Here is a 19,857-nt window from a genome sequence, read left to right as displayed (position 1 = left end):
AGGTTTTCTAAGATGGGTTTCATTTGGAACAGGCGGGGCAAGGGTCGATCAACGAAGTTGAGATGCATGAAACAGATGCATGAGTGCTGCAAACATTGCTTTAAAGGTTGCAGAAGTAGAAGGTCAGCTCGTCAGTGCTCAGACCATACCCATACGCAACAAGTCGGTTTGCATAGGCCTCGTCCCGGAAGGAAGCCTCATCTGAAGATGGCTCATAAGAAAGCCCCCAAACAGTTTGCTGAAGACAACCTGTCCAAGAACATGAATTATTGGAACCATGTCCTGTGGTCTGATGAGAGCAAGATAAACTTATTTGGCTCAGATGGTGTTCAGCATGTGTGGCGATTCCCTGGTATGAAGTATCAAGAAAATTGTGTCTTGCTTACAGTGAAGCATGGTGGTGGTAGCATCATGGTCTGGGGCTGAATAAGTGTTGCTAGTACTGGGGAGCTGCAGTTCATCAAGAAAAACATGGATTCCATTATGTATTGTACATTCTGAAGCAGAACATGATGCCTTCCCTCCAGAAAAAGGCAGTTTTCCAACATGACAACGATCCCAAACACACCACCAAGGTGACAACAGCCTTGCTGAGGAAGCTGAAGGTGATGGGGTGGCCTAGTATGTCTCCAGACCTGAATCCTTTTAAGCACCTGTAGGGCATCCTCAAGCGGAAGGTAGAGAAGCACCATGTGTCTAACATCCAGCAGCTCCATGATGTCATTATAGAGTGGAAAAGGATCCCAGCAGCAACCTGTGCAGCTCTGGTCAATTCCATGCCCAGGATGATTAAGGCAGTGCCAGACAACAATGGTGCTAACACAAAATATTGACACTTTGGACAAGTTCACTTAGGGTGAACTCACTTTTGTTGCCAGCTATTTTGACAATAATGGCTGTATGTTTAGTAATTTTCAGGGGACACTAAATCTATACTGCTATACAAGCTGCACATATATCCAAGTTATATATATATATATATATATATGTGTGTGTGTGTGTGTGTGTGTGTGTGTGTGTGTGTGTGTTTGTTTTTGTGACATATCAGGACACAAATTGGTGTAATAACCATGGGTATGACATAGGTATTACAAGGAGAGGGTGACTTATGAGGACATTGTCCATGTCCCCACTTTTCAAAAGGCTTATAAATCATACAGAATACATTTTTTTGAGAATGTAAAGATATGCACAGTCTCCTGTGAGGGCTAGGTTTAGGTGTAGGGAAGGTGTAGGGTGATAGCAAATATCGTTTGTACAGTATAAAAACCATTACGTCTATGGAATGTCCCCACAATTCACAAAAACAAACATGGGTGTGTGTGTGTGTGTGTGTTTGTTTCAGTAGTGAAAAATTTGGTGAGAGTACAAATATTCCAAAACTTTATGAAAATACAATAAGAGAATTAACTGCAAAATTACTAATATTTAATAATACTAATACTTAATATTCATTCACAAACTGACCTGTCAGACCTAAAACTTTGTGGTATATATGTGGCCAACAAGTTTCAAAGAGAGAAAGGACAGCAAATGAGAAAACAGGCTGGGAATGGTGACGGATATTGCTTGAGAAAGAGAATGCGGGCAAAAAGTGGACAGAAAATGAGAAGGAGACGGGACAGAGATTGTGTTTATGTCAAGCCTGCACTGTTTCCGAGGAGAAATACAGGTGGTGAAATCAGTGTTGTGTGCTTGCTTCGGGGTGTTAGTACCTCCAGAGGACTCTCACTCTATTTCTCTCACAAAGACCAGTGGGGCTGTGGGATAATCAAAACACATCCACACCCTCAGCTCAAAATGACTTTAATATCAAATCCCTCCCTCCGTAATTCCACTTTAATAACAGCGACGACTGTGTCCAGGCCTCCCGGTGTATATTGTCAGGCTGCGTCTGGCTCTCCCAAGACACCTCGAGTCATCTGACGTGGCCAGGTTAGACTAACGTTCACTCCTTGCTGCAATGCTTCACGACTAACTGCTGGAATTAGATCACCGTATGCTGACCTCCATCAACAATGCCCTCAAAGAGCCCTGGCACATTGTGCTGTATAACTAAATCTGTCCTGTGATTCAACGTGCCCATAATCTAAAATAGACCTTGCCCAGAGCACGGTTTCTTCAAATACTTCACTCTCCAATTATTCACCATCATGTATATATGGCATGTTAAATAATAAAAGACGTCAATGTACAGGCCAGTGTCCAGAAGTAGGAATATAGGAAAACTTCAAAAGAAACAAGCCATGAATTTGCTAGTTTATGCAGCTGGAGCTTAGAGTCCGTCTTTCAGTTCTACACGAGCGCCCACTTCACTTTCTTCTCGTCGCCGTGCATGAGAGAGGAAGTTGCGAGTTCGCGGTTTGGTGCGAGACCCCCGTCGCGCTGGCAGTCCGACGGCTGCATTCATCATAGAGACATAGGCGCAGACAGAAAGCCCTGCCGGGAACATTCCCATTAGCATGGAAATCACTTCCCTCTTACCTACCCCCTCCACCGTTCTCTGCCTCCATACAAGAAGAATGGCTCTAACTCCTATTATTCTGCGTGAAGGCACACTGCCAGGGTAGATGACAAGAAAAGCGAAATCGTTGACCATTTTTCCCGCACTCCACTCTCACTGTCGCCGATAGAACAACGGCCAACCTCCTGATTGATTCCATCGCTGACGTTTGGCTCTGGGTTATTCCTCAAAACTCACACAATGGACCAACACTTACCTAAAAAGTTTGCCTACAGCTCATAGCGCTGTCCACCTGCTCCAAAGTCAGAGAATAACAGAGTTTTGTCACCCTTGTGTCAGATTCAAGAAGTTTATCTACTGCTGGAATTTCTACAATGGTCGATTTTTTTCCTAGCAAAAGAACAATGCTAAATGCAAATATAAAAATGCAAATCACTGCATAAACATGCATAATTAAGACAGCAAAATGAATAGGCTTATCAGCTTTTGAAAATTCTTCTCATATCCTTTTGTTTATACATAAAATAAAAATAAAAACATTAAACACACAAAAAACTAAGCAAGGTATTAAATGCCATGGAACCCAATTATGATTCTCTTGGAAGCAAAATACAAAGGCAGTTACTGTATATATTTTGATTTATAAAGACATTATACTGTAAAAAATAATTAATATAAACAAGAAATTATTAGAAATATTAAAAGACAAACAAAAACACACAAATACTCAAAAATTAAAAACGTCACTTTTCATTTAAAAAAACATTATAGTAAAAAATATATTTGTATAGTAATATCTGACATTAAAGTACTGTCAAATACAGTATATACCTGAAGAAAAGCATGTGCCTGTCAATTTCAGTACATTTGTATTTATTTTATTATTATTATTTGCTTTTTTCATTTATGTTTCTTTTTTTTAATGAAAACATAAAAAACTGCACTGTCAAAAGAATAAAAATATTTCTGCTCTCTGACTAGTCCTTAGAATACAGAATGGAAAAATGTAATAATGTCAATTTCAATAAATTTATATTTATTATTCATATTTTTTTTATTATTATTATTAATTTTACTTTTTATGTTTATTTTGTTATACTGTTTTTATACTTTTTATACAGTTTTTTCCCCCACACAAGCAAAATATAATGGCAATTATATATTTTTATTAATAAAATATGTAAAAACAATTAACTGAAACACGAAAACAAAATACTGTCAATATTGTCAAAGATAATGTCAATTTCAATAAATTTATATTTATTATTATTATTTACTTTTCATTTGTGTGTGTGTTTTTTTAATATTGTTTTTCCTCAAAACTTTAGCGGGCCCCCTAGCAACCTGAAAAAAAATTCAATGTCATGGAACCCAATTATTCTCAGATTCTCTTGGAAGCAAAATATAAAGGCAGTTGCTGTAGGGCCTATATATTTTCATTTATAAAGACTGTAAAAATAATTAATATAAATCAGAATTATTAAAAACCTGAATTTCCACAACAATTTTCAGACTTTAAATTTCAAATTTTGTGCTTGGAAAACAATCTAATGAATGAAACAATGTAATAATGTCAGATTCATTTCAAATTAATTCAAATTTGTATTTACATCTTTTCCTTTTATATTGTTTTTCTCAAAACTTTTTTAGCGTTAGGCTAACAGCCCAACCCAAACGAAACTTCAAAATCACAGTCCTATAGTAAAACCAGCTGAGAACTACTGATGTAGAAAGCTTAGTATTGCACAAGAAAAAAAAAAAAAAAACTAAAGTTTCTTTCACAGATAATTTGGTCTCTTGAGAAAAGTCTGGATAGTCAGCAGGTCTTTTTGATCTGTCGTATTGCCAGTGATTGAAACCTCAAAAAGGATTTGCAGTGCTACTCCACTATATTTTTCTCTCATTAATGACATTACAACAGCGTAGAGTCACTCCTGGATGTCTTTGACGTTTCACCTCAAATACCCTCTACTCAGACATAGCAGTGCACATAAAGTGTAAGCGGGAGCCGCAAAGATGCAGTCATCACCACAAATGACCGCAGTGCTACCAGCGCCTCATGTGGAACGTGGGACCATCCAATCCCAACTCTAATTGGGCGTTGTGATACGACGGAACGATTTCAGAGACGTTTTCATGCCCCACTGCTATCTATAGCCCCCCTAGGAGACCCCACAGGCAGCCAGCGAGTCAAAAGCGCTTTGCCTGCTTGCCTTATTCATACCAAAGCCAATCAGCCGAATCAGTCAACAAATTATCCGATCAGAACACATGGCTGAGCACCTCTCCAACAAACCGACTTGAGGAAATGGACAAAGACCAGGCCACGTGTCACAGATAAGAAGCCGCGAGCTCCAAAAAGGCACATCTTCTGTGTTTCCGAGCGCAGCGTGAGATGAAAACGAGTCTGTGTGATTACAGCGGGCCGGTATGGCCAAGATGAGGCTGTTAGTGCTTCTCTCATCCCTTCCTTCCTTCATCCCTCCTTCACGCTCGGAGAAGTCACCCCAGGGACGCATCTTTACGGATTCAGACACGCATTCCGCGTCTTTATTGCTTCATGTGTGGCGAAAACACAGATATATAACCTTACGGGATGAGGCCTGCGAATACAAATGAGTGTGGAAGGCGATACTGAATAGAATTAATCGTGAAGGTGCTTTCATTTTAATTGAGTGTTTAGGACTTGAAAGCCCATATCCGAAAATGCTTAAAGCACTTGAACATGTGAATTGACTGGGAGAAGTCACATCAGACACATTGCTGAGATGCAAGATGCAAGCAACTAATTCTTTACATTTTACGCTTCCTTTACTTTTAAAATGGTTTCCAGCAGAGGCTGAGATGAGTTTACAGGGTGCGTCTTAGTTACTTCCAAAGTGTGGCGTTTTATTGCTATTATACACAAGAGAACATATGCATCAGGCCTAATCGCCTGTTGAACTTGACGCTGCATGCTTCCATAATGCATAGCTAGCAGGCTAAATGAGCTTTATGCTTTGATGAGAGTGTAAATAAACGGGCTTTATGATCCGCTGAGAGCACACAGTAAGTGTTCATGATGAACAGTATTTTATCAACGACTATGCCGCTGACCACTGCAGAGCTTTTAAAAGCAAGCCAGCTGAGGGCAGAAGGGTGAGGAGGGCTAGAGAGGGTCGAGAAAAGAAATTCACATATCAGGGAGACGTTTGGAAAGCCGAAGCGCATGAGGGAGGATGCTGAATGAAAATTAGCCCTTAAGGGTTGATGACAAAGCCTGTCACCTCCGAGTTTCTCCATCTCCAGCCGTCCGCTCTCCTCCCTCAGCCTGATGAACTGTCGAAAGTGTGTATGTGATGTGAATGTGTATGTGTGCGCGACACAGAAGCTGATGTGTATTCCTGTGAGGACGCATGTGAGCCTTCTCTCATGAGCCAGTCGGTGAGTGTGTAAATGGCATGTGTGAGAGATGGAGAGAGAAAGAGAGAGAGAGGGAGGGAAGACATATGAGAAGAGACAGATGGAATAACACAGTGTCTACACTGGACACGAGCGGCAAAACATAATCGCTCCCATTATAATCAATGGCAGCGTCAGTTGCATCGCTCTGTAAGTTCAAGAACGCCCTTTTCTATTTTTGACGCACTGCAGAGATAGTCTAATCCCGTTTTTCCTGCTCATGTTAAAAATAAGTATAATTTGTTTACATAGACTAGATTTCTATGGTACATTTTTAACCATACAACAACACAATGACTTCAATGTTTGTTTTATTTTAGTTGTTTAAACTCAAACCGTTGCAGTCTGTCATATAATGGCAGTGGATGGGCAAAAAAACAAAAAAAACATGCACAGACAAATCCAAATTACACCCTGCGACTCGTGACAAAACACAAAACTGAACAGTATTGATATCATTTTTACCTCTGATATACAGCAATATCCAACTGTCCTGGGCGCGTGCTCAGCATCCGGCACGTTACATGTGTACATGCTCTGGCATAGTATATTGTTCAAACCTATTTAAAGCTAAAATCCAGGACTGTTGACTGTTCAACGATTCCCAACTTCTAAGCCTGATCGCTTGAAGTTATGGTTGCTTGCTCTTCGGCTGGATATCAACACACCTATTAACTTAGTAAAAGTGTGGAGTGTCTGCAGCGAAAAATTTTCCCCTTCCGGCGTTTGCGTCTACTACGCCAAAGTGCGCACACAGGTACCGCGCCGGATGCTGAGCACATGCTCAGGACAGTTGGACATATCAGAGGTAAAAATGATATAAATACTGTTTAGTTTCTCACAAAAAACGATCGTTTCATGTCTTAGGACATTAATGCATCGTCATGAGCCGCAGGGTGTAATTTGAATTTATCTGTGCATGTTTTTTTTTCTACTTTGAAAGGTTTGGTGCCCATCCACAGCCATTATATGACTAACAGACTGCAACGGTTTGAGTTAAAAATCTTAATTTGTGTTCTACTGAAGAAACAAAGTCATCTTGGGTGCCCTGGGGGTAAGCAGATAAACATCAAATTTTCATTTTTGGGCAAACTATGCCTTTATCGCTTCATTTAATCAGTCATGGTTTCTTTGATCGCTCCACCCCATAACTGGACAATTGTGGCAATTCCAAAGCCAATGCATGCAAAGGATTTTTTTAGAATAAAATGTTCTTAAGTTTAAGTTAAAAAGATGTCATTAAATAAATGTTCATTATTAATATGATTAATGTGTTAATTAAAACAAAGTAATTTAAATCGATTAATTTAAAAATGAAATACAAATAAAAAATTAAAATTAAAATATTATGCTTCTGTTATGTTGATTCTGCAATGAATAACTGTCAGTGTTTTTACACAGCCTTTAAACAGCCTTTTAGCGAAAATTCATTCATGTCATGCTGCTCATACTGTGACACATCAAAATGAAATCATTACCATTATAATAAATGAAAACTATGCTACACAGATGCTCCATTCACTTTATGCCTGAAATATAATGATTTTCATTCTACAAATATAATTTGATCATTTAAATAACTTCTGCTCATTACATCAATAACAAATTGATTTTCTGTGCCAAATTTGAATATTCTTTTTTTTTTTAACCATATACACTACCGTTAGAAAGTTTAGGTAGGTAAAACTGTTGTAAAAAAATTAAATGTATATACTTTTTAGGCTGTATCTCTGCGATGAGCATCTGCGACTTCACGCATAACGCAATTACGTTTCTAAAGTGTGGTCAGTTTTTCATCTGTGTACTTTGGTTCAAAAGTTAGGGCAAAAAATCAAATTTTCTCCACCAACTTCAAAATTGTCTAACATTGTTGTTTAACCTTTTTTTTGTAAAGGGCGTTTGCTTTGTAAACACTGGGTTGGTACTTCTGCCTATGTGACATTTTCAATGTGACTACACAATGCGTGAAGTGGACCTAGTGCAAGACAGGTATTTGTGGTTAAAAAGTATATACATTTTTTTAGAAAATGACCAATTGTTAAGCTGCATTGAAACTGCAAATTGGACCTTTAACCTGTTGGCTCTCTTTGAAGTACACTCTATGCAGAAAAAACACCGAAATGTTTTTCTCAAAACTGCAAAAAAATGCTTTTCTTAATTAGATTTGCTTGTCCCGTTCCCAGCCACTATATGTAAAAATTCTTAAATCAAGAATGATTTTCTAGACAAGTAAAAATTGTCTTGTTTTCAAAGTCAAAATTAAGTTTGTTTTTGCTTAGAACAAGCAAAATAATCTGCCAGTGGGGTAAGCAAAATAATCTTATTTCAAACAGAAATATTGTATCAGTATTTTTTTCTGAATACAAGACAATAATTTTTACTTGTCTAGAAAATCCTTCCTGATTTAAGAATTTGTAGATATTTTGGCTGGAAACAAGACAATTTTTTTTTTTTTTTTGCAGTGTTCTTCTCAGCTGAAGAAAGAAAGAACATCTTGGATGACACGGGGGTAAATAAATTATCAGGAATTTTTTATTCTGGAAGTGAACTAATTCTTTAATGTAATTGATTTTGCCAAATACAAATTGAACATTGTTGATGTCCAGCTTCAAAGCTTTCAGCGTAGACAGGATATAACGGATAATTTAAAAGTGTGAGTGGAGCCACAGACACACATACAGGCAGACACACACTCCCATAAATAAAATTGATTCCATTCTCGGAGCAGAGTTAAGCTGTCCCTTTTCTTGTGTCACCATCACCTCTCCTCTGTGTCCCTGTCAGCTTTTTTTTTTTTTTTTTGCTTTCTCTGTCTGTCTGTGGACAAATTACTGTGTTTATCATTTAGTTTCTCTATTCTTAAACTCTCTTTCTTCTTTCGCTATCTTTGCCTTTTTCGTCTTGCCTCAATCTTCTCGTTTCCCCTCTCCTTCTCTTTTGTACTTTTCGCTCTTCATCTGTAACCAGCAGACACTCGGGGGAAATAAATTAGTAATATTTATGATGAAACCCTTTCGGTATCGTTGCTTCTTATCTTGTCGCATCATAAAAAAGACACTGATCTTAACAGGCGTACCTATGTAGTCATCCGTCAAACAATCTAGCCAGCCATCCATCACGGGCACAGTGCACGGCTTTGCTCCTCCTGGATGCCCAACACGCCAGCCAAGGCTGTTAAAACTACATAAACCAGCTCAACTCCCCCTGCACCTGAGTCTGCATCTATTATACCGAGGGATGCATCAGCCTCGGCGCTCCCCGTAACATTCTTCAAACGTAATTGCAATGGTCAAAACAGCTCCCAAAACGCCTGTAATTTGTTTGCTTTTATCTGAAGCGAACTCCCAGAGAGATTTCTAAATCGGCTTCCAAATACGAAGAGATTTACCCAACCTTGCTCAGTGAACCTGAACGTCTACCTGGGTGAGACTTTGATATATTTTCCCTACACGCCCTCTTCTCAGTCTTCAGATAATCTCACCCCGGCTAACCCCGGTAAAAAAACATGAGAATGTGAAGGGCAGAGTTGACGTCGGGAGAGAAAGGGCCCTGCTTTGACCATACTAATAAAGGGCTTCTATGTAATTGAGCAGAACTGGAGGCAGGCTACGTTTGATAGTGTTACGGCCCCTATGCAGGGACAGTTAAACAGCTTATGGTGAGCACTAGATAAGGCTCTTTCTTATAACCAACCTCTAACTCTAGCTCTCCAGTCTCCATTTCTTGGAAATAGCTGGTTTATATGAACCTAACAGATTATATACACAATCAATTCTCAGAGCCATTTAGGAAAACAAAATAATATAAATCAAATGTTTTGGGATTTTGCCGCTCTTATTGATGGAAACAGTAGGGAGTAGGACGGGAAAATGGAACAGCGATAAGATTCAAACTGTGACCACTACACATATAGCTTAACATGTTTGAAACACATGCACTAACCACTAGACCATTCTACACTCTAAACAAAAATGGCGCTACAAAAAATTTTAAAGAAAAATTTAATCCAAGGTGTTCATGTCTTTCTTCAGTCGAAAAGAAATTAAGGTTTTTTCTCAGAATAGTGCACTTCAATAGTGCCCAGTGGGTTGAAGGTCCAAATTGCAGTTTCAGTGCAGCTTTAAAGGGCTTTACACAATCCCAGCCGAAGAATAAGGGACTTACCTAGCAAAACTATCTGTCATTTTCTAAAAACTGACTTATAAAAAAACTTATATACTTTTTAACCACAACTACTTGTCTTGCACTAGCTCGGCGATGCACATCTTTACGCAAGGCACAATCATGTTGGAAAAGTCATGCATGGTTAGTACTTAAGTTAAAAAAATGTAGTGTATGGCAAAAAAAAAAAAAACTCATTTTCTCAAAAAACTCAAAATTCTCATTTTCTTCTCCAACACAATCGTTTGACAACTTTGTTTTACCTTTTTTGTAAAGGCCTTTCTTTGCACTTTCACTTTGTAAACACTGGGTTGGTACTTACGCCTACGTCACATATGCGTGATTACGTGATGCGTGAGGCTGAGCTAGTGCAAATAAAGCTTTTGTGGTTAAAAAGTATATAAATTGTTGTTTTTTTTAGAAAATGTACAGCCCTTGAAGCTGCATTGAAACTGCAATTCGGATCTTCAACCCGTTGGGCACAATTTAAGTCCACTATATAGAGAAAAATCCTGGAATGTTTTCCTCAAAAACCTTATTTCTTTTCAACTGAAGAAAGACATTTTGGATGACATAGGGGTGAGTAAATTATCCAGAAATTTTTATTCTGGAAGTGAACTAATCATTTAAAGCTGCTAATACAGCAGCTTTGTGCTATGTAGAACCCCATAAATTTATAAATTTAAAAACCCCTTAAATTTTAGATATGTTACTCCACTCTTGTTTCCTATAAATGGGAATTTACTACAATGAAAAACAAAAAGCTTTCATGCTTTTCTGAGGTCAAAAAGTGTGTGGAATATTTCTTTATGGGGGGCCTTGGGGGCAAAAAAGTTGAGAACCAAGATATCTTCAAGAAATATACTGTATTTTAATGTTGTTTTTTAACTAAATGAAGAAACTAAGAAAGAATTCGGGAACCTTTAAAGAACTATACAGGGGCTTAACAGGTTCTTTGTTAACCACCCCATAGAACTGCTGAAGAACCACACTGGGCTTAACAGGTTCTTTAAACAGTAGTAATGCTACTGTGCCACCTAGCGATGCACCTCAACCACCCTAAAGAACTGCTAAAGAACTCATTTTTGTGTGTGTGTATTATGCATTTAAATTTACCATGGTAACCACAGTATCTCTAAAAATACAGTAGTACTATAAGATCACAATATGGGTTGTCCTTGAAAGAGTGTCATTTGTTTAACTTTTGTTTTGATTACAATGGTGGCAACCTTTTAAGTCACAATGTTAAGTCGAAGGCCAACTTAGAATAATAACCTGCCAATCCAGTCTCATGAGAAGCTGTCTAAAGAACCTTTAACATCTAAAGAACCTTTCTGCTTCACGAAAGGTTCTTTGTGGCGAAAGGTTCTTCAGATTATAAAAATGTAAGAAAGAGATGGTTCTTTGAAAAACCTTTGACTGAATGGTTCTTTGTGGAAGCAAAAAAGGTTCTTCTATGGCATCACTGTGAAGAACCTTTTAAAGCACCTTTATTTTTAGGAGTGTACAGAATATCCATGTTGTCAAGATTTCACCATCTCTTATGAATTATTAAGAGTTGTCATGAAAGTGTGATATGATTTGTCATCAGTTTCCTCTGGAATTTTTAATGTGTTTTTAGAATAGCACTTTTTAGCATCCATTACTTCAGTCTTCATTTCGCAAAAATCATTCTAATATGCTGATTCAATGCTTAAGAAACTGTGAAAACTGTGCATGCCTTTGTTTAATTTATGCTGTCGAACAAAATGTGAAAGTTAGTTTAGACCTTATTTTACTAACAAACCAAAATCTATGATTCTAAAAACTCAAATTCTAGTGGGAACCCATGGATTAAAATGTAATTCTCTTGCGGATTTTAGGAATACAAATGATACTACATGGGATATACTTCAAAGTGTCTTTTTTATGAAAGCGCTGGCTTTTATTGTACAAACTGTGATAAACTTCTGTAAGGAATCTTCATAGACGTGACAAAGTTACTCACTTTGTACGAAGTGTGGAGGGTTGTCATTGACATCCGTCAGCCGAACAGTAATCGTTGTCGTTCCTGACAGGCCGCCAAGATGGCCGCCCATGTCTTTAGCTTGCAGGACGACTAGATACTGATCCTGTGCTTCTCTATCTAGATCTGGAACTGCAGTACGCAGGATGCCTGAGGGAGAAAGAGAGACAAAGAGACAAGCACATCACAAATTCAATCATCTCTTTGAATCAAATCATTTCCATGTGTTCTCTGACCGTAAACTTGTAGAAACGCGTCCCAGCGGACAAGGTCACCCGCGCAAAACTCCCTACCATCGGACAGCAGTCTATGATGGAGGTCTATTAAAACGTCACAAGGAAGTTTACCGCTGTAGATTGGAAGAGACCTTTCAGAGTGCTACGGCTCAGAATGCTAATTCCCGCTAATGAGCAAAAAAGAATGCCATGCAATGCATATAGGACAGAATTAGGTTAATATCCTTGATTAGCATTCACAAACCTCCAGGAGAAAAAGCCCTCTCATTCATATCAGCGTGGGGTCCACAAATGTCAACAAAATTAATTAGGTTTCATTAGACGGCCAAATGGAATCAAAACACGAAGGAAGTCCATTATCCACATAGACAGAGACACAATGCACCGACTTCTACACAAACATTCGCACAATGGATCCGCGCGAGCAGTAGAATTCATCTTTCGCTCTCTCACTCCTTCTCCCTGCCTCATTCTTTCTAGCCTGTCATACACACAAATACCCATCATTCTACTCGCAACCCTTACGCTCACACATAGAGATTGGCCACACAGTCCCACTGTGTGTAGAATCGCACTGTGCTCACTTCACTTCTGCCAATTCCACTCTACAGCACAAAGAAGCAGGAGTGATTTTTCAAATGACTACAGCCCCCCTGTAACCCTGAATAAAAGCCTCTCGCAAGCCTCCGGGTCACAAACCAGACCCTCCGACAGGCACAGAGGCAGAGCGCAGAGGCCAGGCCGTTGTGTCATTTAAGCTTGCCATTTAAAAGGAAAAGTTCACCCAGAAATTCTGTCATCATTTACTCACCCCCATGTCGTTCCGAAACCCATATGCTGTTATTTTACTCTGTGGAGATATTTTAAAACTCTTTATGCGGCTACACTACCGCTCAAAAGTTTGGGCTCAAAAGACTTTTTATGCCTTTGAAAGAAGTTTCAGCAAGGCTGCGTTTATTTTATAAAAACTACAGTAAATAATGTGAAACATTATTACAATTTAAAATAAATTCTCTATTGTAATATATTTTAGAATGTAATACATTCCTGTGATGGCAAACCCAATTTTTCAGCAGCCATTATTCCAGTCAAGTGTCACATTCAAAATCATTCTACTATACTGATTTGCCACTCATTTATCATTATCAAATGCAGAAAAAGCAGCTGCTTTTGTGGAAACTGTGATATTTTTTCTTTGATGAATATAAAGTTGAAAGGAACAGCATTTATTTGAATTATACATTTTTGTAGCAAAATACTACATTTTTGTAGTAAATGTCTTTACTGTCACTTGTAATCAATTTAATGCCACCTTGCTGAATAAAAGTATTACTTTTAAAAGTTTTTTTTTTGAATGGCAGTGTTAACAATCTCAAAAAGAGACATAAAAGTATCATAAAACTAGCTCATATGACAAATTCATAGAATATCTTTATGTGTAAAACCAACATTTAAAAGGATTGTTAACCCAAAAATGAAAATTCTGTTATTAATTACTCACTTTCATGTTATTTCAAACCCATAAGACCTTTGTTCATCTTTGAAACACAAATTAGGAAATTTTGTCTAAAATCAGAAAGCTTTCAGGCCCTGCATAGACAGCAACACAACTGACACATTCAAGGCCCAGAAAGGTAGTAAGGACAATGTTAAAATAGTCCATGTGACATCAGTGGTTCAACCAAAAAACAACGACTTTATTTAACTATTTCTTCTTATTGTTATTTTTGTTTTCTTTGTGCGGAAAATGTATTTTGGTAGCTTCATTAAATTAAGGTCACATTAGTCTCAGCCTCAGACGTCACGCCAACGGAACGTTGGCTAAACGTCTGATGCATATGGTACACTTAACTGGAAACACTTCAGGAATGTCGAAGTCGTCATCTGATTTGTTGAATTTGACTGGATTTCCAGGAGACGCGAGTGTCGCGTTTATATTCGGTCCGACGGGAAACATAGCGCAGACTGATTAATTCAGCGTTTTGCTAAAAGGTGCTTATGCAGACGCCATTGTTGTTATACACATTTGCCACGTTCGTGAACAAATTACTGACTTACTGCTTGTTCTCCCTCTTCTTCGTTATCTTTCAATGCTGGTTATTTCAATGACTGACTTGTTGCACGCTAGTCTGTTGTTGTGGGAGCATCTCCACGCCCCGAAACGTGACATTGAACGAAACGAACTGTGATTGGTTGTTTGACATGTCGATCAAACGGTCTTTTGGGCGGGCCTTGGCCAACTAAAGCTTCCATGAATTCCAGACCTTCAGCCGTCAGTCTGAAGGTCTGGCTACGCGAGACTAAGGTCACATGGACAATTTTTATGATGTTCTTACTACCTTTCTATTTCTTGAATGTGTCAGTTGCATTGCTGTCTATGCAGGGTCAGAAAGCTGTCGGATTTCATCAAAAAATATTTCAATTTGTGTTCTGAAGGTGAACTTATGGGTTTGGAATGACATAAGGGTGAGTAATTAATGACAGAATTTTCGTGTTGCGGTGAGCTATCGCTTTAAGTCGACAAATTGCAAGAATGTTGCTTCGAACAATCAAATGAAAAACATAATTTGTTCCTACAGAAGAAAGCCATTTTTATCTTACTCACTAAATGCTGCATATAAGCCTCAGGGACTATTTATCATCAAATAAAAATGTTAGAATCATCACCGAATTTGGAAGCAGATGCAGGCGAGATCTAAAATTTAGTGGCGTCAATGAATGATGACTTGCAAATCTTATGCACATCTATCGCATGACTTCAAAAGATTCGGAATATGATGCACAAGTCATATGAACTACTTTTTACGCTGCTTTTAGAGTGTTCTTTTTAGAGTCACTGAATTGTTATCATATGGCAAGAGCTTCACAGAGATTCTCCAACGCATATTTTTCACTGAAAATATAACAGCATACAGGTTTGGAATGACAAGAAGATGAGTAAATGATGACAGAATTTAACTATTCCTTGAACAGTTCACAAACCTGTGGTGGCGGCCCACTTTGAAGCACTTTCCTGTTTTCCGCACCACTCAGAAGTGTGATTTGAGTTAGTGTCTGCCGCATTTGTTAGAAGCGCAGCAGCTCAAGCGGTATGAATACATTTCTGCCAAGTCAGTCTGGATTAACGAGCGTTGAAGAGAGGGAGGGAAGAACCAGGAAAATAGGAAGGAGGAAAGAACCAGAAGGATGAAGGGATGACAGAGTGAGAGGGAACTTAGGGAAATGATCAGGGCTTTGAAGGGAGAGAGCATGGCACTAATGGCTGATCAGGGACTGAGACCGGCATAAAAACAGTATAACATGAAACCAAAGGCTCTCTATTTTACAAAAGCATTTTTTAATGTATTTTTCATTGACTACACTTGATTCTCGCTCAGTCCTTCAGACTTGATGCACAAGTCAAGAACTTAAGTGATGTTCTCCATGTTGTCACCGTGACAAACACTTGAAGCGGTTCTTCAAACCGTTTCTCATAAATGTTTCAGATATCATCATGTTAGTGGTACCTATACTGTTATTGTGTTGCTGTTATTGTAGACTTTGCAGTCAGAGACCTTTTTTGACACTTTTATTGACAGTACAGTAGAGACAAAATGATGGTGAAAAGATTGGGGAATCCGATCAAACTCAGAAAAAGTCAAACTCACACTGGCCGCATTAGCACCATGGCACATGTCAAAAACATGCGCTATACAGTTCTGAAAGGATCATTGGTTTATAGAGGTTAGTGCTGGTTTGAAGTGTGCGCTATGCTAAATAACATTAACACTGTTTTTGCATAACTTTGCAAACAATAAAATAATTGTGATAATTAATTTTAACAGGTGATAATTAATCTTCACACATCACAGTCAAATGTCTCAAATTTCATGTCAAGCGTTCTTTTCACTTACACTGTTGTCTATTTAGAAACCTGAAACAACCTCAATTAGGGCAAAACTGTAGGTCATAATGGAAATTACACCACAACGGAGGGACATGTATCTCAATAAATTAGAAAGTTGTGGAAAAGTTTGTTTATTTCAGTAATTCAACTAAAAATGGGAAACTTGTGTATTAAATAAATGCAATGCACACCGACTGAAGTAGTTTGAGTATTTGGTTCTTTTAATTGTGATGATTTGGCTCACATTTAACAAAAACCCACCAATTCACTATCTCAACAAATTAGAATACTTCATATATTTTTAGTGAATTGTAGGCCTTCTGGAAAGTATGTTACTTTACTGTATATGTACTTAATACTTGGTAGGTGTTCCTTTTGCATTAATTACTGCCTCAATTCTGTGTGGCATGGAGGTGATCAGTGGCAAGGTGGTATGGAGGTGGATTGGAAGCCCAGGTTTCTTTGACAGTGGCCTTCAGTTCATCTGCATTTTTTGGTTTCTTGTTTCTCATTTTCCTCTTGACAATACCCCATAGATTCTCTATGGGGTTCAGGTCTGGTGAGTTTATTGGCTAGTCAAGCACACCAACACCATGGTCATTTAACATACTTTTGGTGCTTTTGGCAGTGTGGGCAGGTGCCAAATCCTGCTGGAAAAATGGAATCAGCATCTCTAAAAAGCTGGTCAGCAGAAGGAAGCATGGAGTGCTTAAAAATTTCTTGGTAAACGGGTGACTTTGGTTTTCAAAAAACCAAAGACCAACACCAGCAGATGACATTGCACCCCAAATCATCACAGACTGTGGAAATTTAACACTGGACTTCAAGCAACTTGGGCTATGAGCTTCTCCACCCTTCCTCCAGACTCTAGGTTTCCAAATGAAATACAAAACTTGCTCTCATCTGAAAAGAGGACTTTGGACCACTGGGCAACAGTCCATTTCTTCTCCTTAGCCCAGGTAAGACGCCTCTGATGTTGTCTGTGATTCAGGAGTGGCTTAACAAGAGGAATACGACAACTGTAGCCCAATTCCCTGACACGTCTGTGTGTGGTGGCTCTTGATGCCTTGACCCCAGCCTCAGTCCATTCCTTGTAAATTTCACCCAAATTCTTGAATCGATTTAGCTTGACAAGCCTCTCAAGGCTGAGGTTCTCTCGGTTGGTTGTGCATCTTTTTCTTCCACACTTTTCCCTTCAACTCAACTTTCTGTTGACATGCTTGGATACAGCACTTGAACAGCCTGCTTCTTTGGCAATGAATATTTGTGGCTTACCCTCCTTGTTAAGAGTGTCAATGATTGTCTTCTGGACAACTGTCAGATCAGCGGTCTTCCCCATGATTGTGTAGCCTAGTGAACAAAACTGAGAGACCATTTTGAAGGCTCAGGAAACCTTTGCAGGTCTTTTGAGTTGATTAGCTGATTGGCATGTCACCATATTCTAATATGTTGAGATAGTGAATTGGTGGGTTTTTGTTAAATCTGAGCCAAATCATCACAATTAAAAGAACCAAAGACTTAAACTACTTCAGTTTGTGTGCATTGAATTTATTTAAAACACAAGTTTCACAATTTGAGTTGAATTACTGAAATTAATTAACTTTTCTAGAACATTCTAATTTATTGAGATGCACCTGTATATACATGTGACCCTGGACCACAAAACCATAAAGCTATGTATAAAAACCTGAATAAATGAGCTTACTTGATTGATGTATGGTTTGATAGGATAGGACAATATTTAGCTAAGATGGAACTATTTGAAAATCTGGAATCTGAGAGGGCAAAAAAAATCTAAATATTGAGAAAATCGCCTTTAAAGTTGTCCAAATAAAGTTCTTAGCAAAGCATATTACTAAAAAAATGTAGTTTTGATATTTATAGTAGGAAATTTACAAAATATATTCATAGAACATGATCTTATCCTGAAGATTTTTGGCATAAAAGAAAAATGTATCATTGTCATGCCCCGTTGGACTGTCTGTGTTGGTTTTGCCCATTGTTACACCCCTTTGGACTGTTCATGTTGGTTTCTCCCTCCTATGCCCATATTTGGTTGTTCCTGTCTTTTTTAGTTGGTTGTTCCTGTCTTTATCATAGTTTAGTTATTTTAGTTACTGATTACCCTGTCTATATTAGTTGATCTCTGTTCAGCGTTTCTTCTGATCACGAGGTTATGTTGATGTGTGTTCACCTGCCTACTTGTCTGGATTACCCTGTTTGGATTTATTAAAAGAACTGTCGTTGAATTCTCGTCTCCATGCGTTTCATATCCACACATCCGTGACAATCATTTTGACCCATGCAATGTATTTTTGGCTATTGCTACTTAAGACTGGTTTGTGGTCCAGGGTCACATATATGTATTATATTTTTTCATATAATAAATAAAACATAATATTTTCATAATTTAAAAGAATAGTTCATCCAAAAATGAATAAATGACTCAATTTCATGGCATTTACTATATTTGATGTGCTCTATGTATATATTGGCCAATGTTTATAAAGTGAATGAAAGGCTAAATTAAATCTGTTCATCGTATAAAGCAATTGTGTCTCTTCAAAAGACCTGGATTACTATATTGTCCAGAAAATAAATTGTACATGATCCAAAAATGCATTGTTCCGAGAGAGAGAGAGCGAGAGAAGGCACAAACACACCGCCAAGAAACCAATATCCAATGAATATATGGCTAACTCAGACCAAACCAACCAATACACATGACTGTAGATATGTTGATTTCATTTTCTCAGTTTGTAAGTTAAATGACTAAACTTGTTACACAACATTTGTATTTATTATTGTTTTTCTTGTTCTAATGTCCTTCCTTCAATTTTACTTGTTCAAATGTTATTTCAGTTAACTTGATTGTTCCAAATTACTATTTGTTGTATATGTTCTCTATTCCTACGTATGCTTTGGCAATGCAAAATGTGCTTTTGTCATGCCAATAAAGCAGTTTGAATTGAATTGAATTGAATTGAATTGAATTGAATTGAGAGACATTTACAAACATTATAAAAATGTATTTTGTTCCCCTCATAAAACCTTTAAATTGAATAGTATTCAGAACAGAACAGGATTGAAAAGCAAAGTACAAAACAAACATAAATTATAAATTATAGGAACTATGTTTTTTCTAAACTTTTTGAAGTGTAAACGTTTTGGGGCAATGGATGTCAATTCTATCATGTTTCATTAAAAATAACTTCATTTATGTTTTAAAGATGAATGAAAGTCTTATTGGTTTGGAATGGCATGAAGGTGAATAATTGATGTCAAAGTTTAAAAACCCATAAGATCATCTTCAGAACACAAATTAAGATATTTTTGATGAAATCCAACAGCTTTCTGACCCGCCATAGACATTACTTTTGTTTGGGGTTTTTTGCGCACAAAAAGTATTCTCAAAACTTTGTAAAATTATGGTTGAACCACTGATTTTTGAACGTCCTTTCTATCTTTCTGGGCCTTGAACGTGTCAGTTCTGTTGCTGTCTATACGCAGGGTCAGGTTCTCAGGTTTTCATCAAAAATATCTTAATTTGTGTTCCGAAGATGAAGATAAGTCTTACAATTTTGGAACGACATGAGGGTGAGTAATTAATGACAGAATTTTCATTTTTGGGTGAACTATCCCTTTAATAAAAAACAGTTCCTAG

At 37.8% G+C, this 19,857-nt stretch overlaps 1 protein-coding gene across 1 annotated transcript in view; it reads right to left on the bottom strand.

The window, feature by feature from the left end:
• Nucleotides 1–19,857, bottom strand: part of cdh24b (cadherin 24, type 2b) — a 223,490-nt gene that overhangs the window by 59,622 nt on the left and 144,011 nt on the right. The window contains exon 5 of the mRNA XM_073849380.1: nucleotides 12,054–12,221. Within this exon, the coding sequence (XP_073705481.1) occupies nucleotides 12,054–12,221 (168 nt within the window). The remainder of the gene's footprint in view (nucleotides 1–12,053; nucleotides 12,222–19,857) is intronic.

Source organism: Garra rufa, chromosome 10, assembly GCF_049309525.1.
Source record: "Garra rufa chromosome 10, GarRuf1.0, whole genome shotgun sequence".
In the NCBI taxonomy this organism is placed as follows: Eukaryota; Metazoa; Chordata; class Actinopteri; order Cypriniformes; family Cyprinidae; genus Garra; species Garra rufa.
The sequence above is the reverse complement of the archived record's forward strand: the minus strand, read 5'-3'. Positions and strand labels throughout refer to the sequence as shown.